This window comes from Salvelinus fontinalis, chromosome 4 (assembly GCF_029448725.1).
Source record: "Salvelinus fontinalis isolate EN_2023a chromosome 4, ASM2944872v1, whole genome shotgun sequence".
NCBI lineage: Eukaryota > Metazoa > Chordata > Actinopteri > Salmoniformes > Salmonidae > Salvelinus > Salvelinus fontinalis.
Genome location: NC_074668.1, coordinates 34,838,693 through 34,859,548, shown reverse-complemented (window position 1 = coordinate 34,859,548; position 20,856 = coordinate 34,838,693). Strand labels below are relative to the sequence as shown.

Genomic DNA, 20,856 nt, shown 5'->3' with positions numbered 1-20,856 from the left:
TTTTCACTTTGGCATGATGGGGTATTGTGTGTAAATGGGTGACAACAATATATTTGATCCATTTTGAATTCAGGTTGCAAAAACAAAGTGTCAATTAAGTCAAGGGTTAGGAATACTTTCTAAAGGCACTGTACACACATAGATTCGTTTTTTTTATCTGTAAACATGCTCACCTGCATCGCTTGCTTTGCTGAGAGTAGTGAATAAAGTATCTCTGACCTGAAAATGAGAGAGAGAGAGAGAGTTTAGATGAAAATAAAACGCAGTAAAGCATCACAGGGCAATAGTGCAGATCCATGGGATGGCAAGGCACTGGGGGCAGGGAGGATCAGACTGGTCATCGTGACAACCACGTGAACACACATACAGGTGACCAGGGTAGTGTTTGCATTATGTAACAGTGTTTCGAGCGAGGGAGACAAGTTTGTGTCTCTGTTCTTTTTTGGGCTGATCAAGGGACCATGGGGCCACGATGTGCCTGAACTTCCACAGCGTAATGTAAACATACAGAACACAAGCATATTATATTGCAGGCCCCTATAAAAGAGCCTGTAGCCTGTGTTAGGTAAACACTCCCGATAAGGGCGACGACCTGGTGTCATGGTGACCCAAGTCCCTGATGAGGGCTTTGAGCAAACAATAGAGAGACTCAGAATGCTACAGCATTCCCCTGCCTGTGTGTTTGGCTGTTTCTAGCCAGCCCCAGCAGCTCTCCCTCTGACAGAAGGTGAGGGAGACAGAGATGTGAGGGGAACCAGAACCAGTTGAGCACAACAAAGGACTTGGGCCCGGCTCTGAGGTGCTGAGTTTATTTGTGTAGCAAATTAACCATAGCTTATCAAAGCTATTAAAGACATACAGAGAAAGATGAGATGTTTATAGTTGCCGACATGATGAAGGTACTGAGAACTGGTGTTTCAAAATAGAGGGAGGGGTGGAAGGAAAGGGAAACGGGATACCTAGTCAGGAGCACAATTGAATGCATTCAACTGAAATGTGTCATCCACATTTAACCCAAGCCCTCTGAATCAGAGAGGTGTAGGAGAGGAACACTAGGAGAGTGAGCGAACATTGTAGCCTCATCATCATTGCTCAACATCCCCCTCTAGTGGTGTACATATACCTACAGTATATCACAAAAGTGAGTACACCCCTCACATTTTTGTAAATATTTGAGTATATCTTTTCATGTGACAACACTGAAGAAATGACACTTTGCTACAATGTAAAGTAGTGAGTGTAGAGCTTGTATAACAGTGTAAATTTGCTGTCCCCTCAAAATAACTCAACACACAGCCATTAATGTCTAAACCGCTGGCAACAAAAGTGAGTACACCCCTAATTGAAAATGTCCAAATTGGGCCCAATTAGCCATTTTCCCTCCCCGGTGTCCTGTGACTTGTTAGTGTTACAAGGTCTCAGGTATGAATGGAGAGCAGGTGTGTTAAATTTGGTGTCATCGCTCTCACACTCCCTCATACTGACTGGTCACTGGAAGTTCAACATGGCACCTCATGGCAAAGAACTCTCTGAGGATCTGAAAAAAAGAATTGTTGCTCTACATAAAGATGGCCTGGGCTATAAGAAGATTGCCAAGACTCTGAAACTGAGCTGCAGCACGGTGGCCAAGACCATACAGCGGTTTAACTGGACAGGTTCCACTCAGAACAGGACTCGCCATGGTCGACCAAAGAAGTTGAGTGCACGTGCTCAGCGTCATATCCAGAGGTTGTCTTTGGGAAATAGACGTATGAGTGCTGCCCGCATTGCTGCAGAGGTTGAAGGGGTGGGGGGTCAGCCTGTCAGTGCTCAGACCATACGGCGTATACTGCATCAAATTGGTCTGCATGGCTGTCGTCCCAGAAGGAAGCCTCTTCTAAAGATGATGCACAAGAAAGCCCGCAAACAGTTTGCTGAAGACAAGCAGACTAAGGACATGGATTACTGGAACCATATCCTGTGGTCTGATGAGACCAAGATAAACTTATTTGGTTTAGATGATGTCAACCGTGTGTGGCGGCAACCAGGTGAGGAGTACAAAGACAAGTGTGTCTTGCCTACAGTCAAGCATGGTGGTGGGAGTGTCATGGTCTGGGGCTGCATGAGTGCTGCCGGCACTGGGGAGCTACAGTTCATTGAGGGAACCATGAATGCCAACATGTACTGTGACATACTGAAGCAGAGCATGATCCCCTCCCTTCATAGAGACTGGGCTGCAGGGCAGTATTCCAACATGATAATGACCCCAAAACACACCTCCGAGACGACCACTGCCTTGCTAATGAAGCGGAGGGTAAAGGTGATGGACTGGCCAAGCATGTCTCCAGACCTAAACCCTATTGAGCATCTGTGGGGCATCCTCAAACGGAAGGTGGAGGAGTGCAAGGTCTCTAACGTCCACCAGCTCCGTGATGTCGTCATGGAGGAGTGGAAGAGGACTCCAGTGGCAACCTGTGAAGCTCTGGTGAACTGCATGCCCAAGAGGGTTAAGGCAGTGCTGGAAAATGATGGTGGCCACACAAAATATTGACACTTTGGGCACAATTTGGACATTTTCACGTAGGAGTGTATTCACTTTTGTTGCCAGTGGTTTAGACATTAATGGCTGTGTGTTGAGTTATTTTGAGGGGACAGCAAATTTACACTGTTATACAAGCTGTACACTCACTACTTTACATTGTAGCAAAGTGCCATTTCTTCAGTGTTGTCACATGAAAAGATATACTCAAATATTTACAAAAATGTGAGGGGTATACTCCCTTTTGTGATATACTGTACATATTCTCCTGTTCTACCTAGAGACACAGCAGATCATACCAGCAAGCATCACCCTGGAAGATTAAACAAGAGTGTACCTTCTGTTCCTGGATGTCTCCTCTTCCCTTGGAACTGCCATTGAGCAGGGTACTGTGGGAGTCTGAGGCTTTCCTGGATAGGACGGCCCCACCAGGCTGATCACAGTTGGTAGTGGAGCGGTCTTGGCGGGGTTGGGCTGAATGGTGGTTGGTGCTCTCAGCCTCTGAATCTGTGCTGGAGGAGGAGCTACTCATGGTCACCTCTGGCTCTTCCACACGGCCCTGCTCAACAGAAGACACACCCACACTCAGGTCAGAAGTCCCAGAGTCCCGTCGTTTCCGTGACAGCAGCCCTGTGCTGTCAGAGGTCTCAGAGCCTAGAGGGGCTGGCGGTTCCGTGCTGGAGTCTGACGTGGCAGAGTCTAGTCTCGGTCTGAAGCAGGACTCAGAGGCCCCAGAGTCCAGTCTGCCTCTGTGGACTGAACACTGGCTTCTGTCTGACGATCCTGAGTACACCCTGGTCCTGAAGGCTGAGCCCAGACCCAGGGTCTTTTCTGATGCTCCTGAGTCCACCCTGGTCCTGAAGGCTGAGCCCAGACCCAGGTTCTTTTCTGACGCTCCTGAGTCTACCCTGGTTCCGAAGGCTGAGCCCAGACCCAGGCTCTTCTCTGAGGCTCCTGAGTCGAGACGGGGCCTGGAGGCCAGGGTGTAGTCCGAGGATGTCAAATCAGAGCACTGGCGGTGGGACAGGACCACATCCAGCTCTGATGATGTCACAGGGTCCCAGATCTTTGGATGGTTCAGCAGAGGGCCGGAGACCTCTTTCCTCACCAGGGGGTCCAGAACCAGAACCATGCCTGAGTTGGAGCCTACGGAACACAACCACAACAATACAGTGAGTGGACACAGTGGAACATACCCATGATTTAGTTGGAGTGCAAGATGGCGCCGACAGATGGTCACCTCGCTTCAGGTCCTTAGGAAACTATGCAGTAAATAGTTTTTTAATGTATTATTTCTTACATTGTTAGCCCAGAAAATTTCAAGTGTTATTACATACAGCCAGGAAGAACTATTGGATATAAGAGCGACGTCAATTTACCAACATTACGACCAGGAATACGACTTTCCCGAAGCGGATCCTTTGTTCGGACCTCCACTCTGGACATGGAATCTAATCTCAGAGGCCGACCCAAAACAACGCGGTCGCCGCAGGAGAAGCAGACGGAGCGGCCTACTGGTCAGACTTAGAAGGCGAGCACACCATCCACCGCTTTCGAGTATATTATTCGCCAATGTCCAATCTCTAGAAAACAAGGTGGATGAAAATATGGCACGAGTTACCTTCCAGAGAGACATCAGAGATTGTAACATTCTCTGTTTCACGGAAACATGGCTCACTCGGGACATGTTGTCAGAGTTGGTACAGCCACCAGGTTTCTTCATGCATTGCGCCGACAGAAACAAACATCTCTCTGGTAAGAAGGGCGGGGTGTATGCCTTATTATTAACAACTCATGGTGTAATCATAACAACACCTGACCTTAGAATTCCATACAATCAAATGCCGTCCACATTGGGAGAATTCTCTTCGATTATAGTCACATCCGTGCATACCCCCCCAAGCAGATACCTCGACGGCCCTGAAAGAACTGGACTCTATGTAAACTGGAAACGATATATCTTGGGGCTGCATTTATTGTAGCTGAGGATTTTACAAAGCTAATCTGAGAACAAGGCTTCCTAAATTCTATCAGCATATTGAATGCGATGCATATAAAGCCCTCCCCCGCCCTCCCTTCGGCAAATCTGACCATGAGTCCATTTCGTTGCTCCCATCCTATAGGTAGAAACTAAAACAGGAAATGCCGGTGCTCAGGTCTATCCAACGCTGGTCTGACCAATCGGATTCCACGCTTCAAGATTGCTTTGATCACATGGACTGGGATATGTTCTGGGTAGCCTCGGACAATAACATTGACGTATAGGCTGACTCGGTAAGTGAGTTTATTAGCAAGTGCATCGGAGATGTTATACCCACTGTGACTATTAAAACCTTCCCTAACCAGAAACCGTGGATTGATGGCAGCATTCACGCAAAGCTGAAAGCGCAAACTACCGCTTTTAATCATGGCGAGGCAACTGGAAACATGACCGAATACAAACAGTGTAGTTTTTCCCTCCGCAAGGCAATCAAACAACCAAAGCTTCAGTATAGAGACAAAGTAGAGTTGCAATTCAACGGCTAAAACACGAGACGTATGTGGCAGGGTCTACAGACAATCACGGATTTCAAAAATAAAATCAGCTCCGTCGCAGACATCGACGTCATGCTCCAAGACAAATTAAACAACTTCTTTGCTCACTTTGAGGACAATACAGTGCCACTGACACATCCTGCTACCAAAGCCTGTGGGCACGCCTTCTCCATGGCCAACGTGAGTAAAACATTTAAACGTGTTAACCCTCGCAAGGCTGCCAGCCCAGACGGCATCTCTAGCCGCGTCCTCGGAGCATGCGCAGACCAGCTGGCTGGTGTGTTTACGGACATTTTTTTTAATTTTTATTTTAAATACATTTTACCCCCTTTTCTCCCCAATTTGTGGTATCCAATCGCTAGTAATTACTATCTTGTCTCATCGCTACAACTCCCGTACGGGCTTGGGAGAGACGAAGGTCGAAAGCCATGCGTCCTCCGAAGCACAACCAAACCAAGCCGCACTGCTTCTTTAACACAGCGCGCCTCCAACCCGGAAGCCAGCCGCACCAATGTGTCGGAGGAAACACCGTGCACCTGGCCCCCTTGGTTAGCGCGCACTGCGCCCGGCCCGCCACAGGAGTCGCTGGAGCGCAATGAGACAAGGATATCGGCCAAACACTCCCTAACCCGGACGACGCTAGCCCAATTGTGCGTCGCCCCACGGACCTCCCGGTCGCGGCCGGCTGCGACAGAGCCTGGGTGCGAACCCAGAGACTCTGGTGGCGCAGTTAGCACTGCGATGCAGTGCCCTAGACCACTGCGCCACCCGGGAGGCCCCTTACGGACATTTTCAATCGATCCCTATCCCAGTCTGTTGTCCCCACATTCTTCAAGATGGCCACCATTGTTCCTGTTCCCAAGAAAGCTAAGGTAACTGAACTAAATGACTATCGTATTGTGCACTCAGTAGCAATCACTTCTGTCATCATGAAGTGCTTTGAGAGACTAGTCAAGGATCATATAACCTCCACCCTACCTGACACCCTAGACCCACTCCAATTTGCTTACCGCCCCAATAGGTCCACAGACAACGCAATTGCAAATCACACTGCCCTTTCCCATCTGGACAAGAGGAATACTTATGTAAGAATGCTGTTCATTGACTACAACTTCACATTCAACACCATAGAATCCTCCAAACTCGTCATTAAGCTCAAGACCCTGGGTCTCGACACCGAACTGTGCAACTGGGTCCTGGACTTTGACGGCCGCCCCCAGATGGTGAAGGTAGGAAACAAAATCTCCACCCCTCTGATCCTCAACACTGGGGCCCCACAAGGGTGCATTCTCAGCCCTCTCCTGTACTGCACTGTCGGAACTAGAAGCACAAGCATTTCGCTACAGTCGCATTAACATCTGCTAACCATATGTATGTGACCAATAAAATGTAATTTGATTATAGTGCAGAGGAACACTATGGAAATACAGCTCTGCTCTGTACAATTCTGTTCTTGCATTTTTTTTTTGTTTCTCTGACCGAACATAAAAAAATATGGAATGTGGGGTCACGTGAGAGGTTGGTTGCGGGAGAACTTGTGGATTGCTGATGGATATGAAAGGTTTCTGCATATGCCAAATCCCCAAGAGCGTGGGAGAGACATGTGAGCGTCATTGGGTATACGAGAGGAGACACATGGAGACATAATAGGATGGAGGCATTTCCTCCAGGTCTGACTTAATTCCTGGACCAGATGTCTACGTGTGCGTGTTCGTATGTGAGAGAGAAAGCGTCACAACAGTAGGTGGTAACCGAGCAGTAGGAAGTATAGGGGGAAGTGGGGGGGTGAAATAGAGACTAGGATAAGTACTTCCCCTCCCCCGGTCCCTATCCAACATCCTCCATTCCTCCTCCATTCATCAGGAAACCACACTCCAAACAACACTGCAGTGCCCACATCCTCCCCCTCCAAGATCCAGATTACCTCGCTCCGTCTCTTGCTCTCTCAACCTACCTCTTACCCTGTGATGCTCACTGGTCAGTGCCTTTAACTCTGGATGGCTGTACAGGGACCACAGACTAGCTGCATAAAAGACACTGACAGAGTGGAAAATCACAGTGTCCTTACAAGAGACACATCATTGTATGATAACACATCTCTGCATACCCTAGCTATGTGTTCGATCCAGAGTTCACAAAGCGTGCAGGTCTGTCATTTACAAACCAAATTAGTGAGGGAAAGCCCCATTCTGGCCTAAGACGTCCACAGCCTCCGCAGCCTTTTCAAGACCCTCGAAAGGCCTCCCAGAGCCAGGAGCAGGATGAGGTTCACTTGATTGATTGATTAAATAGTTATAGACTGGGGTCTGAATAAGAAATGTGCTTAATTATATGCATTCACTTCAAAAATCACAACATGGCTGCCTTTCTCACATGAGGCCCTATAAAATAGACCACGTGATCTAATGAAGGCCCCAGTCAACACCAATGAAAAGAGAACTATAGTTAAAGGGAGGATGTTTGTAAATCATTGTGTCCAGTCCATTGTGCCCTGTTGTGAGGGTTTCTCGGAAAACCCCTACTGCTCTTGGAGAATGGTTTTAAATAACCACACTAGTGCATAATGCAGAGAGCCCCCCTCCTCTAACCCTTCTTTAAATAGCAACAACAACAAAAGCAGGCTTTTCAGTGTCAAGTTCAAATTTGAGGAGTCTGGCACCCTGTCACTCAGAGGGGCTCAGTGGAACGTGCCATGTCTCTCAAACGGGTAATTTCCTAAATCACAGCCTTGTCACCAACACTGTGGACTGTGAGCATGTATACATATGTGTGCAGGACATGCTGCTGTATATTTAAGTGTGTGTGTGTGTGTGTGTGAAAAGAGAGAGAGAGGTATGTGTGTGCCATTGTAACCCCCTAATCTTCAAAGTTTAGTTCTCTCTTTCTAGCCACTTCTCTCTGTTAAAAAGGACATCTCACCCCCCTTGCCACTGGCCGAACCCACCCCACCCTATCCTGTTTGTTCCCAGCCTCTAACTTCCTGTGTCTTTGTGTATCAGCATCCATTTCAAACAGCTCCTACCCTCAATCCTTCTGCTCTGTGGAGGTCTGCTCCTGACAGCTGCTGGCCCTGACTTCAACCCGGTACAAATTGTAGGGCGAGGGCAGAGCAAGGAGAGCTGGGTGTTTCTGGTCCATGTCAAGAAAGGATTCTGTTCTAGTTCTGGTATGTGGTTTAAATAACAGAGGTATCACTACTGGCTGTGGGTTCCCCCTTGAACAGATGATATTCCTTTTCCGTCTCATAACCCCACTACTACCAGACACTGGCTGATGAGTGGAATGCTGAGGTCCAAGGGCAGGCCAGACCACACGGTGTGCGTCCCAAATGGCACTCTATTCTCATAGGCTCGTATGGCTCTGGTCAAAAGTAGTGCACTATATAGGGAATAGGGTGCTATTTGGGACGCACACAATGATTTAAGTATTAGAGGCGGGTATATTTGTTCAACAAATACTCACTTTACATTCAGGTATTCAAATCAGTATGGGCGTAAACAAATGATCTATTCTACTGCATGCTTCACTCAACTATTCCTCTCTCCTATATCCTGCTCTTTCACTCTAGCCCTTTTATCGGTCCTTTCTCATTTAAACATTTACATTTCGATCACTTTGTGTAGGGAGTGGGTGTACAAGTCAAAAGGTCATGGATGAAAATAGCACACCTACAGTACACCTAGCATTCACTGTGTTTGCTAACTGTGGTTAATGAAATGACTACACACCCAAAACCAGTGTTAGTCCCATGACCGTGGGTGCCTCTAACCTCAAAATAAAAAGGAGGAGCTAAACCAATGTGACCGACCGACCGCCTCAGCTTCACTCCCCTCCCCTACAGCAGAATGGCTCTATTGGCTGGCTATTTTCACTTGGAGGCCAGAGGAAATTGCATCTAAGTGCATAAGTGTGGAAATACTGGAAATTATTTCAATCAATGTTGTGTTTAAGTAGAATTTCCTATCCAAACTCGACCCTTAAACTAATGCAAACATGATCATAAAAGCATGTCATATATATAACAGATTTAAATGGTAGGAAGCATATAAACTGTATGTGTCTGAGTGCAAGTGTGTGTGTGTGTGTGTGTGTGTGTGTGTGTGTGTGTGTGTGTGTGTGTGTGTGTGTGTGTGTGTGTGTGTGTGTGTGTGTTGGACCTATGGACAGGCTGAGAGGAAAGGAACAGTCAACCACTCATTCAGATGGTCTTTGACGTTGCTCACCTGTCCTATGTAGCTCTCTGCCCTGCTGCGTCTGGTGGCTGCGCAGCTCCCGGATCTGTGACTTGATTCTCTCTCGCTCACCAAAGCTCTCCCTCTCTGTGTCCTGCAGAAACAACACAGTAAATCAAAGACACTCGGTGCTTTTCAATACATCATCGCATCAATGCAGAGACAACGGAGTCGAAACGAGGGCATTTAGTTCTTTTCACAGGCAGTATGACATAGACAGAACACAGTCAGTCAGCCCAGATACAACAGTGAGCTGAACCCATCCCATCCCTCTCAATGGTCTGATCAGAAGATATGTTGTACCATCAGGTGCACAAAGTTCTCTGTCTGTATAGGCCAATCAGAACAGTGTTGTGTGTCAGGGTCAAACGCTCCTCAAAAGAGAGAGGCCATGATGAGGCCCTGCCTACGGATGAGATGATAAGACAGCTGTTGGCTGCCTCTACCCTGTCCCTGTTCACCCCGGGAGAGACACAGCGCAGCACAACACACTTGAGAGCCAGGCAGGTAAATCAACCAACCAACCATCCCATAATACACCAAGGGAGTTAGTGAGCCAGCTGTATGGACTTGGCCTTCTGTTGGGGGTAATGATTAAACTGTGCTGGGTTGGGTTAGCATCTGCCTGACCTCTGACCCCTCACTCCTCCACCTTGGGCTGCCGTGTTAGTAACATCTGGTCCTTAGTACAGACAGAGCAGTACACACTGCACAGCCAGCCCAGACATGAGAAACACACAGGGCCTCAAAATCTGCCATGAGAGAGGAAAGACACAGTAGGAGGGAGACGGTAGAATCGAGCGCACAACGTTTCGGCATATGGAAAGGAAATGGGAGGTGGAGACAGAAGGAGAGAGAAAGGGAGCAATGTAGAGGCTGCCACTGCTGTAGGCCCCTGCTGCCTGACCTTGAGAGACTCTACAGGAGGAGCAGCTGTACAAACACCAAGGCCAACACACGCACGGACACACACACAACCACACTCTCCCTCCTACACACGACCACACTCTCCCTCCAGTGCACCCCAAACCTCTCCACTGAAGTGCATCTGTGTGGAAAAGGATTGGGTGGTTTTATGGGCTTTCTACACACGCTTATTTAGAAATATATAAATAACTTCCCAGTTTTTCTTCATAACCACAAGGTATTTCGCATATTGCATCCAAGAATAGTCAAACCAGATCTGTGTCTGGTTCACTGGTCTATAAACGGGTATCATGAGAAATACTCTGCCCTGAAACGACATAATGCCAGAATTACAGCAGAGTGCCACTACTAATACATGTATACCTAGTGTAACGAAACACACAAACACACACACAGGCCTGGAGCATACTTGATTCAAATCCACCATCTTTAAACAAACACGGCACATTTGCTTAATGTACGTTATCCTGGGGCTGATAAAGGTGTCAGGAGATTGAGGAGGTTAAAAATCACAGCCTTGTGAGTAGAGTCAATCAAATCAGGCTGTGATCAGAGAGAAGTGAGAGAGTGTCAGGTGAGGGAGTGAACAAACACAAAGCCTGGTACAACACAAACACACCTGGGCGATAGAGGAAGGGAGAGAGGGATAGAGAGCTTAATCACTTGTTAGCCTGTGTCTGATGAGCCTGGACCAGAATGTGACTATAGCAACAAAAACCAAAAAAACTGAATAGCTAATCCAGAGAAAGTCTCAGGGAGAAAAATGTAGAAGAATGAGAGAAGTTGCTTTAAAATACTCTCCCTGGGGAAGGTTCTTCATTCAAAGAAGCTGAGGGGAAATAATGACGTTTGAGCTGGAAATAACCCCCCCATCTACCCCGCTTCTTCACTTTCCTCCCCTCAGCTGCCACAAACAGGAGACAAACACCCAGACAGTGATCATTTCACAGCTCCCTTATACCACAGGGAACATACTTCTCACAGAGGCAGAAAGAAGGAAAACATTGATAGTGGTGTTTGAGAGAGAAAGAGAGAGCAGGGGTGTATTCATTAGTCAAAGATTTTTGCAAAATGTTTGGGCTGTTGCAAAATGTTTTGTAACGGAAACTGTTAACTCCAAACGGAAAACGATTTGCGTTTCTATTGGACAAATCCAGATAGGACCCTCGGCGTTTCGTTCCGTTTTGTTCCGATTGCTTCTGTTAGCAAGAGGTAAATGGTCTCCATTGTAAAACATGAAACAGACCAACCATTTTGCAATGGTCTGCGACTAATGAATACACCCAAGATAATCCCATCCCAGGACCTGTTGCCAATCCCACGCTGTCATCACTGGCCTCTGGCCCAGACTGACAGTGCAGACCTGACAGAGTGGAACCGAGGCAGTCCCACTGCAGCACCCTGGCCTCATCAGCTCTTAGGCCTCAGAATCAGAGCTGAGCTCCTCTCCTGTGGTGCTCGTGGCCTCATCATACGGGTTCACGAGTCTGTTTCGGTCGGTCAGGATTTTAATTGTGAAAGCTCTGGCCCGTAAATGCACAAACATGACAACTGTCCTTTGGCCTGACCACAGCCAAGGCGTGGGCCATCTGGACTCATCTGAACCCTCAGAGCCACAGAAACAACAATGAGGCGGAACAAACAGGCACGGAGCAGAGGCAGACTACTACGGATTACTGCACCACCCAGAGTAGAGCAGAGCAAAGGCAGCTCAACTAAACCAGGGATTACTTCAGCTACCTGGGTTAGAATGGACACATTTTCCAAGGAAGCAGAATCCATTATTGTGCAAATGAGATCAGAATGCAATGAGGTCAGGCTTTCCTCTGCATGGCTCTCTGAGGGAAGTCTGACAGGATCCTTTTCCATGACTTCATGGCAAAACCTGAGGAACCACACACTCGGCCGACCTCCAGTAAGTGAAGTACATTAGCAGGAATGAAGTAGCAATCCTTTCTGCATCACACACACTCAGAGAATTCACCCATAAGCCTCATTCCCGTATTTCACTTACTAACACATCATTCAAAGTCCAGTTAAAGCCGTTTCTCCCTCCCTCCCTCCATCCAACTCTCAATTTTTGCCATCTATCTCCCTTTGCGTGTCGGTTTCTTTTCCCCTTTCTCCATCATCCATCCTCTCACTACAGCAGATCTTACTTACCATTATACTTGTCATCATAAACTGCTAGTATCAGTTTGTTACAGGTTTATGATCATATCAGATTAGTAAACAAACAGCGTCTCTGCCCCCAGTCTGGTCTACCTCACCTGCTCCATTCAACACACACCTGGCCATGGAGACAGATCTGATACATTACCATTTTGTAAAATTGCAACAATGTACCAAAAAATACACACCTGTATACTATTAACTCTGGATTTATGAAATCAACTGATAGAAACGGTCTAAATGACTGCCCAATTATCCCAAAATTAAACCTCAGTTAAACCTTAGAGGCAGCTCCTCGGGTCTCAGCGCAATGAGAAACAAAAAGAAACAGGCACAAATTGTGTAAAGAGAAGTAGATGGAATTTGACAAGGAGGAAAAAAGTCTGAAAAAAGGACAAGTATTCAGAGAGAACTAGGTCTGTGAGAGTGGAAGAACTAGAATGTGTCAATTACCTTCTTTCCCTGGCCCTGCTACCTGTCTGTCTGTCTTCTCTCTCTCGCTCTGCTCGCACTCTAGTAGTCATGACATCCTCTACTCTACCTCTCCACTCCCTCAGTCACCACACACAATCCTACATACCACACACACCCACCAACAGGCCACTCCCTTCACTTCCCTCACCCTCCCCTTCTGTCTCCACAGGGCTCCTTCTAAGCCTCCTTCTCCCTCCCCCTCTCCTTCCTCTCGATATTGCAACCCTTAAGACGTCCGCATACATAGGTTCGGTTTGCACCTAGCAGAACTCAATGCATACTCCCTAAAGACCTTCAATTGAAAAATGGCACTATTACTGTTGTTGGTCCCCCTTGAGCCACTGTAGCAACAACATAGCCAGTAACACTTCTTCAAAATAGTCAGAATTAAGCTAAGATAAATCAAGAAATCTGTATTAAATGTTTACGTTTTTTGCGGAGGAGGTCGCAGTCTGCCGAACACCAAAATGAACAAAAACATCCCAAAATATGCAGTTTCGACTGGAAACATCCGACAGGCTTTACAGGTTAGCAGGTTGCTTGGTTGACAAGTTAACTTTTGACACACTCTTTTGACCAAGGCATACTACATTGTTTTTGTGATGACTGAGTCTGCCTTAATTGGCATGTTACTTCAGACAAAAGATACATTTAGCATAAAACAGCTGCACAGCTGTACCCCCCCCCCAAAAAAATTATATATATTTTTTTGTCCCACAAAAGTAGTTATTTCTTGCCAACATTCCTTCACCCATACATGCAATTACATTTTTGAGCTGCTAGGTGTGCAAACTTCTCTTTCCTTACCATATGGAAACGGTTACCTCAGCTATCCTCTCTCAATTCAAGCACATTCATTATAAACATAGTCATCAGTAACCACTAGCAGGCCTACTGGTGTCTGGCAAAAAACTAAGCATACATAAACAGTCGAAATAAAATAAAAACTCCCTCCATTCTTGAACATGTATATACATATTTCTAATTTGAATGTGAGATTTGAAGGAGCTACACTGCTTTGTCAGCAGCTGATCACTACACTCCGTGTGTCTATAGTTTGCTGCCGTAGACCTTTTCTCTCTCGCTCTGTGTGTGTGTGTACTGCATACATATACACACACACAGTATATATGTATACACACACTGTATATATGTACACACACACACACACACATACAGTACCAGTCAAAAGTTTGGACACACCTACTCATTCAAGGGTTTTTCTTTATTTTTACTATTTTCTACATTGTAGAATAATAGTGAAGACATCACAACTATGAAATAACACATATGAAATCATGTAGTAACCAAAAAAGTGTTAAACAAATCAAAATATATTTTGTATTTTAGATTCTTCAAAGTAGCCACCCTTTGCCTTGATAACAGCTTTACACACTCTTGGCATTCTCTCAACCAGCTTCACCTGGAATGCTTTTCCAACAGTCTTGAAGGAATTCCCATGCTTTTACTTCACTCTGCGGTCTGACTCATCCCAAACCATCTCAATTTGGTTGAGGTCAGGGGATTGTGGAGGCCAGGTCATCTGATGCAGCACTCCATCACTCTCCTTCTTGGTAAAATAGCCCTTAAACACCCTGGAGGTGTGTTGGGTCATTGTCCTGTTGAAAAACAAATGACACTCCCACTAAGCGCAAACCAGATGGGATGGTGTATTTCTGCAAAATGCTGTGGTAGCTATGCTGTTTAAGTATGCCTTGAATTCTAAATAAATCACTGATGGTGTCAACAGCAAAGCACCCCCACACCATCACACCTCCTCCTCCATGCTTCACGGTGGGAACCACACATGCAGAGATCATCCGTTCACTTACTCTGCGTCTCACAAAGACGAATGAACTTATCCTCTGCGGCAGAAGTAACTCTGAGTCTCCTTTCCTGTGGCGGTCCACAGAGCCAGTTTCATCATAGCGCTTGATGGTTTTTGCGACTGCACTTGAAGAAACTTTCAAAGTTCTTGACATTTTCAGGTTTTACTGGCCTTCATGTCTTAAAGTAATGATGGACTGTCATTTCTCTTTGCTTATTTGAGTTGATCTTGCCATAATATGGACTTGGTCTTTTACCAAATAAGGCTATCTTCTGTATACCACCCCTACCTTGTCACAACACAACTGATTGGCTGAAACGCATTAAGGAAATAAATTCCACAAATTAACTTTTAACAAGGTACACCTGTTAATTGAAATGCATTCCAGGTGACTACCCCATGAAGCTGGTTGAGAAAATGCCAAGAGTGTGCAAAGCTGTCATCAAGGCAAAGGGTGGCTACTTTGAAGAATCTCAAATATAAAATAGATTTGGATTTATTTAACACTTTTTTGGTTACTACATGATTCCATATGTGTTATTTCATAGTTTTGATGTCTTTACTATTATTCTACAATGTAGTAAATAGTAGAAATAAAGAAAAACCCTGGAATGAGTAGGTTTGACCAAACTTTTGACTGGTACTGTATATCTATGTGAACTATAGACCATTATCTGGGGCCTCCATCTGCCTGGGGACAATTGAGCGCAGCTCAAAGAGATCCACTCCTGTGATGTATGGAAGGAGCCCTGCTGCCAGTTGCTGCTGTTGTTGTTGGCTACAGCTCCATTACAGACATAGCAGACTGACTCAAGACAGACTGCTGGAGCACAGCTAGTGGGCTGGATATGTCTGTCTGCCCCCATCACCTCACCCCATCCACCCACACCTGTAGCCCCTCTCTGACAGCACGAGGGCCATGTCAGCCCCTCCACCTGAGAGGATGCAGGCATTGTACCCCATGACCTGAAGCTATTGCTTCTTCCTGACTAGAACGCCAGACTCCAAACATACAGACACTGGCTCAGATATCCAATGCATATGGGACCCACTCCAACATTGACAACTAGACAGCCAAGAACAAGAACAGCCACATACAGAGTATACCATACAACCTTTCTAGATTGTTCTAACCAATCATTCTTATCTGCTAAATGTGTGGTCTGAATTGTTACCTCCAACATCTTACAATTGCATAGTTTCACACAATACTAAATCCAGTATATGTTGCCAAAATATATGACAAACAAAACCAAACCTAAAGGAAATACAGTTTACGAAGGAGCAAAAGGTGACTAACTCATCTTAAAGCATTTTGTTAGGAAGCAACACAAGACTACTAGAGCGTTAAGCATTGCTACATCGTAGTTACTGTATAGCCACAAGTACTTTACATTTTACATTAAGATTTCAGTCATTTAGCAGACACTCTTATCCAGAGCAACTTACAGTACTGAGTTCATACATTTCCATACTTTTTTCCCATACTATAGTATACTATGGAAAAAATAATATATGGTATAAATACTACAGTATTCACTGTAGTGTTTTTGCAGACTTTACTATAGTATATTGTAGTATTTTTACTGTAGTATTTACTGTAGTACACTGTAGTATTTACAATTACCTATAGTTTAAATACTGTAGTAAAGGAAAACTAGCATATACAAAAATAAAAGTTAAGAACAAATTCTTATTTACAATGACGGCCTACAACGGCCAAACCCGGACGACACTGGGCCAATTGTGCGCCGCCTTATGGGACTCCCAATCACGGTCGGTTGTGATACAGCCTGGATTCGAACCAGGGTGTATGTAGTGACACCTTTAGCACTGAGATGCAGTGACTTAGACCGCTGTGGCACTCGGGAGCCCCTAAATACTATAGTAATGTATTGTTTTAGCAAAATGTAGTATACTGTAGTCTTTACTCTATTGTTATTGCAGACATCCCTGTAGTATTTACTGTAGTATTTGTGTTTTATTATCTTTGACATAGAAGTGGAGGCCTATCAGGAAACCTACCACAGAAATACTAAAATAGCACATTTTCTATAACCTGTAGGAAGGTAGGACTGGGGTCTGAACAGAGAGTTCAGAGCTTCTGCTCTTTTCTATAACCTGCAGGGAACACAATATATGGTCTATACTTGGCATGTAGGTTTCTAATTTATGGGTGACACAAATTGGAGTATGGGGGAGAGAAATAGGCAGGGTATATGCAAATTCAATACTTAAGTATTTACTATAGTTTAGTGCTGAGCGATTAACCAAAATGTCTGTTCTTTTTTCAACAAGGAATTGACCAACGTCGGTGAATTCCATTTTGTTTGTTTTTGGGGGGGGGGGGGGGGGTTCGACTCGCAGTTCCTCTAGAGATCAATCAGATCAAGCCCAAACTGTGCAATGTAGTAGGGAGTTCAGAAATGGTTATTAATTACCTACAATAGCCATAATCCATTGTGCGCCTGCCTACTTGTCCAGTCTGTGTGGAGCAGACACTGAGAGAAGTGAGAAAGAGCAATCGAGAGGGATAGAAAAACAGTTGCTTCGTGAGGTATCTCTAAAATGAAAATACATGATCTTTGATTGATAGTTGGTATTCAGCAGTCATAGAGGTATGCCTTATTTACTTTGAAGAACTACAAAATAGTGATTTTGTCAGACAGCATAGGCAGAGATGAGATGATGACTTGGAATTAAATAATAAAGTCATCAAATAAAATAAATGTAATATACAAAACTGTCACACCCTGATCAGTTTCACCTGTCTTGTGCTTGTCTCCACCCGCCTCGAGGTGTTACCCATATTCCCCATTATCCCCTGTGCATTTATTCCTGTGTTTTCTGTTTGTCTGTTGCCAGTTCGTCTTGTCTCGTCAAGCCTACCAGCGTTTTAACCGTACTCCTGTTTTTCTCTCTAGTCCCTGTTTTCTAGTTTTCCTGGTTTTGACCATTCTGCCTACCCTGAACCTGAGCCTGCCTGCCGTTCTGTACCTTTCAGACTCTGCTCTGAATTACTGACCTCTGCCTGCCCTGAACCTGAGCCTGCCTGCCGTTCTGTACCTTCAATTGAACCTCTGTCTGCCCCTGACCTGTCATTTGCCTGCCCCCTGTTCTAGTAATAAACTTGTGTTACTTTCGAACTGTCTGTATCTGGGTCTTATCCTGAGGTCTGATACAAAACTGAAATTTTTATTCAAGTAATTTTAATAATCAAACTGAAATCGAACCGACCTAAAATAAGCACTAATCGCTCAGCACTACTAAAAGTGTTGTGTTTTTATGGACTGTAGTGTTTTTTTTTTACATTAATATAGTATTTACAACAGTGCTTTTTTGCAGATAATACTGTAGCATTCAAATTCTATATTAAGTACTACACATGATCGAGGGATACTACAATTTGTAGTATAGTATTCTAGAGTATACTACAGTTTACTATAGGATTCTATAATAAGTACTGTCGTATTCTATAGTAAACTGTCGTATTTTTTTCATGTTGGTACAGCTTCCCGGCTGAGCATACAGCCTAACCCGCATCACCAACCCAATTCTTACAGGTATGACGGCATACAATAGGAATGAACTTCACCCAACAGAGATCCTGTAAGAAAACAGAGCAGGGAGTACAGACAAACTGATCAAGCAACAGTGATAAGATAGCATCTAGCCCCAGGCAATTATTACGTTGTTACTATTTCGTCTTTCAGCATTTTCAGCACATAAACTCATCAGTCAATCTGCAATGCTTTCACAGGAAACTGTCATATTGAATATAACTGTAGCTATTAGGGTTATGAATACAGTAGTTCACTTCACTGACCACAAGGGGGCCTCTCCTAACCAAATGTGTAAAGGGCTTAGACATGCAAAGCCTCAAGTCTGAAAGGAGGAAAGAGAAAACCAAAGAGGAGAGAAGGAGGAATATAGAATAGGAGAGAGACTACCATCACTCTTCCCTTCCAATCTCCGACAGACAGATGGACAGATAGGCACGCACAACACGCCCAAGTTCTGGTTGCCACACATAATCAAAACATAATCATTTCCCTTCAGTGTGATGTGAGAGTTTGGAGAGTGACAGCCTGGGTAACTAGTAGTGTGTAGAATGACAGGCCTGGCTCGCAGGGTGTTCTTATCACCAAGGATTTACTGCCTATACCAAACACCAGAGCCTGAGCAAATCTCCTCTCCTCTCAGTCTCTGGGTGTACTTAGCCAGAAATGAATGAGGTATGAAGAATGAAAATACATTCCTTGCGTCGTGGCAGCCACTTTGGCGCAAGCTCGTCTGCGTGTCTGTCAGTTTATGTGTTTGGAACATGGTGAAGAGAAGACACAGTCATGAGACAGACAGTGTCTGACGGAGTCACATGCCTGGGTGTTGTTGTTGTCTGCATTCTTCATTGTGGCAGCACAAAACCTAAATGGTCACTGTTCTCTGCAAACATATACTCAACACCCACAACTGAGTCTGTGCTGCTAACTAAAGTTGACGTGTAAGTTGGAACATGATCTCTCTTCATATAAAAAAGTTTGAGGCATTGACAGCCAGTCAGATCACAGCCCTAATCAGTTCATCACCTTCCCGTTTATCTATATTTCATACAGCTGTCATCATCAAACCTGTTTGCCACCTCCTCTTCCACTCTGTACTCACCCCTTCTCTCTCTGTTTGTCTGTCTGTACTCACCCTTTCTCTCTCTCTCTGTCTGTCTGCCTGTCTGTACTCACCCCTTCTTTCTCTCTCTTAACTCACCCCTGCTCCCAGGCTGTTTTGGAGATCCAGGCCCTCAGATTCTAGACATCGGTCGGTGGTTCTCCCTTTCTGCCCTGTACCTGAAACACACACCACATCCAACTGGTTACACACTGACTGATGAGGGGGGGAGACAATACAAACCTATCAAATCTCAAATGGGAGCTGAGGAGACACACGTACGGAGAAGAGAAGCTAAAGTTGTTTATTTGTCAAGACAGGGGCTTACTACTGAATGAACAAGCCAGAGAGGGTGAGAAGGACAGAGAACAAGAGGGTGGAAATAGAGAGAGGGAAAGAGAAAGGGAGAACCTCTGGGCAACAGGGGATAGGATTATTAGAGAGTAGTATCCTAACATGTCCTTCAACTTATCAGGTAGCAGGGGAGTGCTGTATGCCTGCCCCCCTGGAGAGATGTGTGTACTGTAAGTGTTCTCCTCTTCCTCCCCATCTCTGTTCCCTCTCCTCCTCCATCTCTGTTCCTTCTCCTCCTCTACCTCCCTCTCTGTTCCTTCTCCTCCTCCTCTGTACTCACCCTGCTGCTCCTCGTCTCGGAGGCGGCGGATGGCAGCTCTGATCAGTTTCCTCTCCTCATACTCAGTGGCCCCACGCAGCTGGAATACACAGGCAGGACAGCCATCAGCACAGGGAGAGTGATGCTCAGAATCATTCATGTGGATGGGGAGACAAACTCAGAGGGCCACAGAGAGAGATAAAGAAACAGATGAGTGAGACTGGCTGACTTGTAATTGATTTACTAATCTAGGGCAGTATGTGCATAGAGGTTTGTGAAAGATTGATATTGATGATGTCTAACTGTAAATTCACAAGTAATGTGTGTGGTGTACATCACTGTTCTCACCAGTCCAGACAGTTCCTCGATGTCCTGGATGGCTTGTAGTTTCACAGAGAGGATGTTTAGGGAGTCACCCAAATCTGACCTGAGATACAGACACACAAACAGAAACACACACTGACACATCAGAGTGCTGCTTTCATGGTAGTTGGTGATGCTTGACCCTGTTCATGTGTTAAGGTGGCCAGAAGGGCAGTGTAATCCACATTCAGAGGCATCCTGCAGTGTTGTTGGCCTCACTGGCTCCACTCCTGGAGTAAATCAAGACGCCAGACAGTTTTTCTTGGCCGGGAAGAAAACTTTTTTTTCTGAGAAAAAGATTCACAAATCCAGCCTAGAAAAAGTGACAGCATGATAGACATGTAAAGGAGAGAGAAGCACATTGCCAGGCAAAAACATCTTCTTCCTCTCTATCCTCATATAGCTCTCCATTTCTCTGCCTCTTTTTTCTTCCTCTTGGACTCATTCCCCCTCTCCTCATTGGGATTGGAGGATGTGTGGAACTTGGAATAGAATATTTGACATTCCCGCAGTGAGTAGAAAAGGATAATAT

General features: G+C 45.4%; 1 protein-coding gene across 6 annotated transcripts in view; it reads right to left on the bottom strand.

The window, feature by feature from the left end:
* The window catches only part of LOC129853617 (smoothelin-like), an 89,236-nt gene that overhangs the window by 42,516 nt on the left and 25,864 nt on the right, over positions 1–20,856 (bottom strand). For 5 of the 6 annotated variants that reach the window (XM_055919831.1, XM_055919829.1, XM_055919830.1 and 2 more), the window contains 6 exons: positions 20,310–20,388; positions 19,983–20,061; positions 19,448–19,527; positions 9,277–9,379; positions 2,856–3,664; positions 174–219 (listed from right to left, as the gene is read on the bottom strand). In XM_055919831.1, the coding sequence (XP_055775806.1) occupies positions 174–219; positions 2,856–3,664; positions 9,277–9,379; positions 19,448–19,527; positions 19,983–20,061; positions 20,310–20,388 (1,196 nt within the window). Of the gene's footprint in view, positions 1–173; positions 220–2,855; positions 3,665–9,276; positions 9,380–12,837; positions 12,949–19,447; positions 19,528–19,982; positions 20,062–20,309; positions 20,389–20,856 lie in introns of those variants that run through there. The other variant, XM_055919833.1, reaches the window with a different exon arrangement.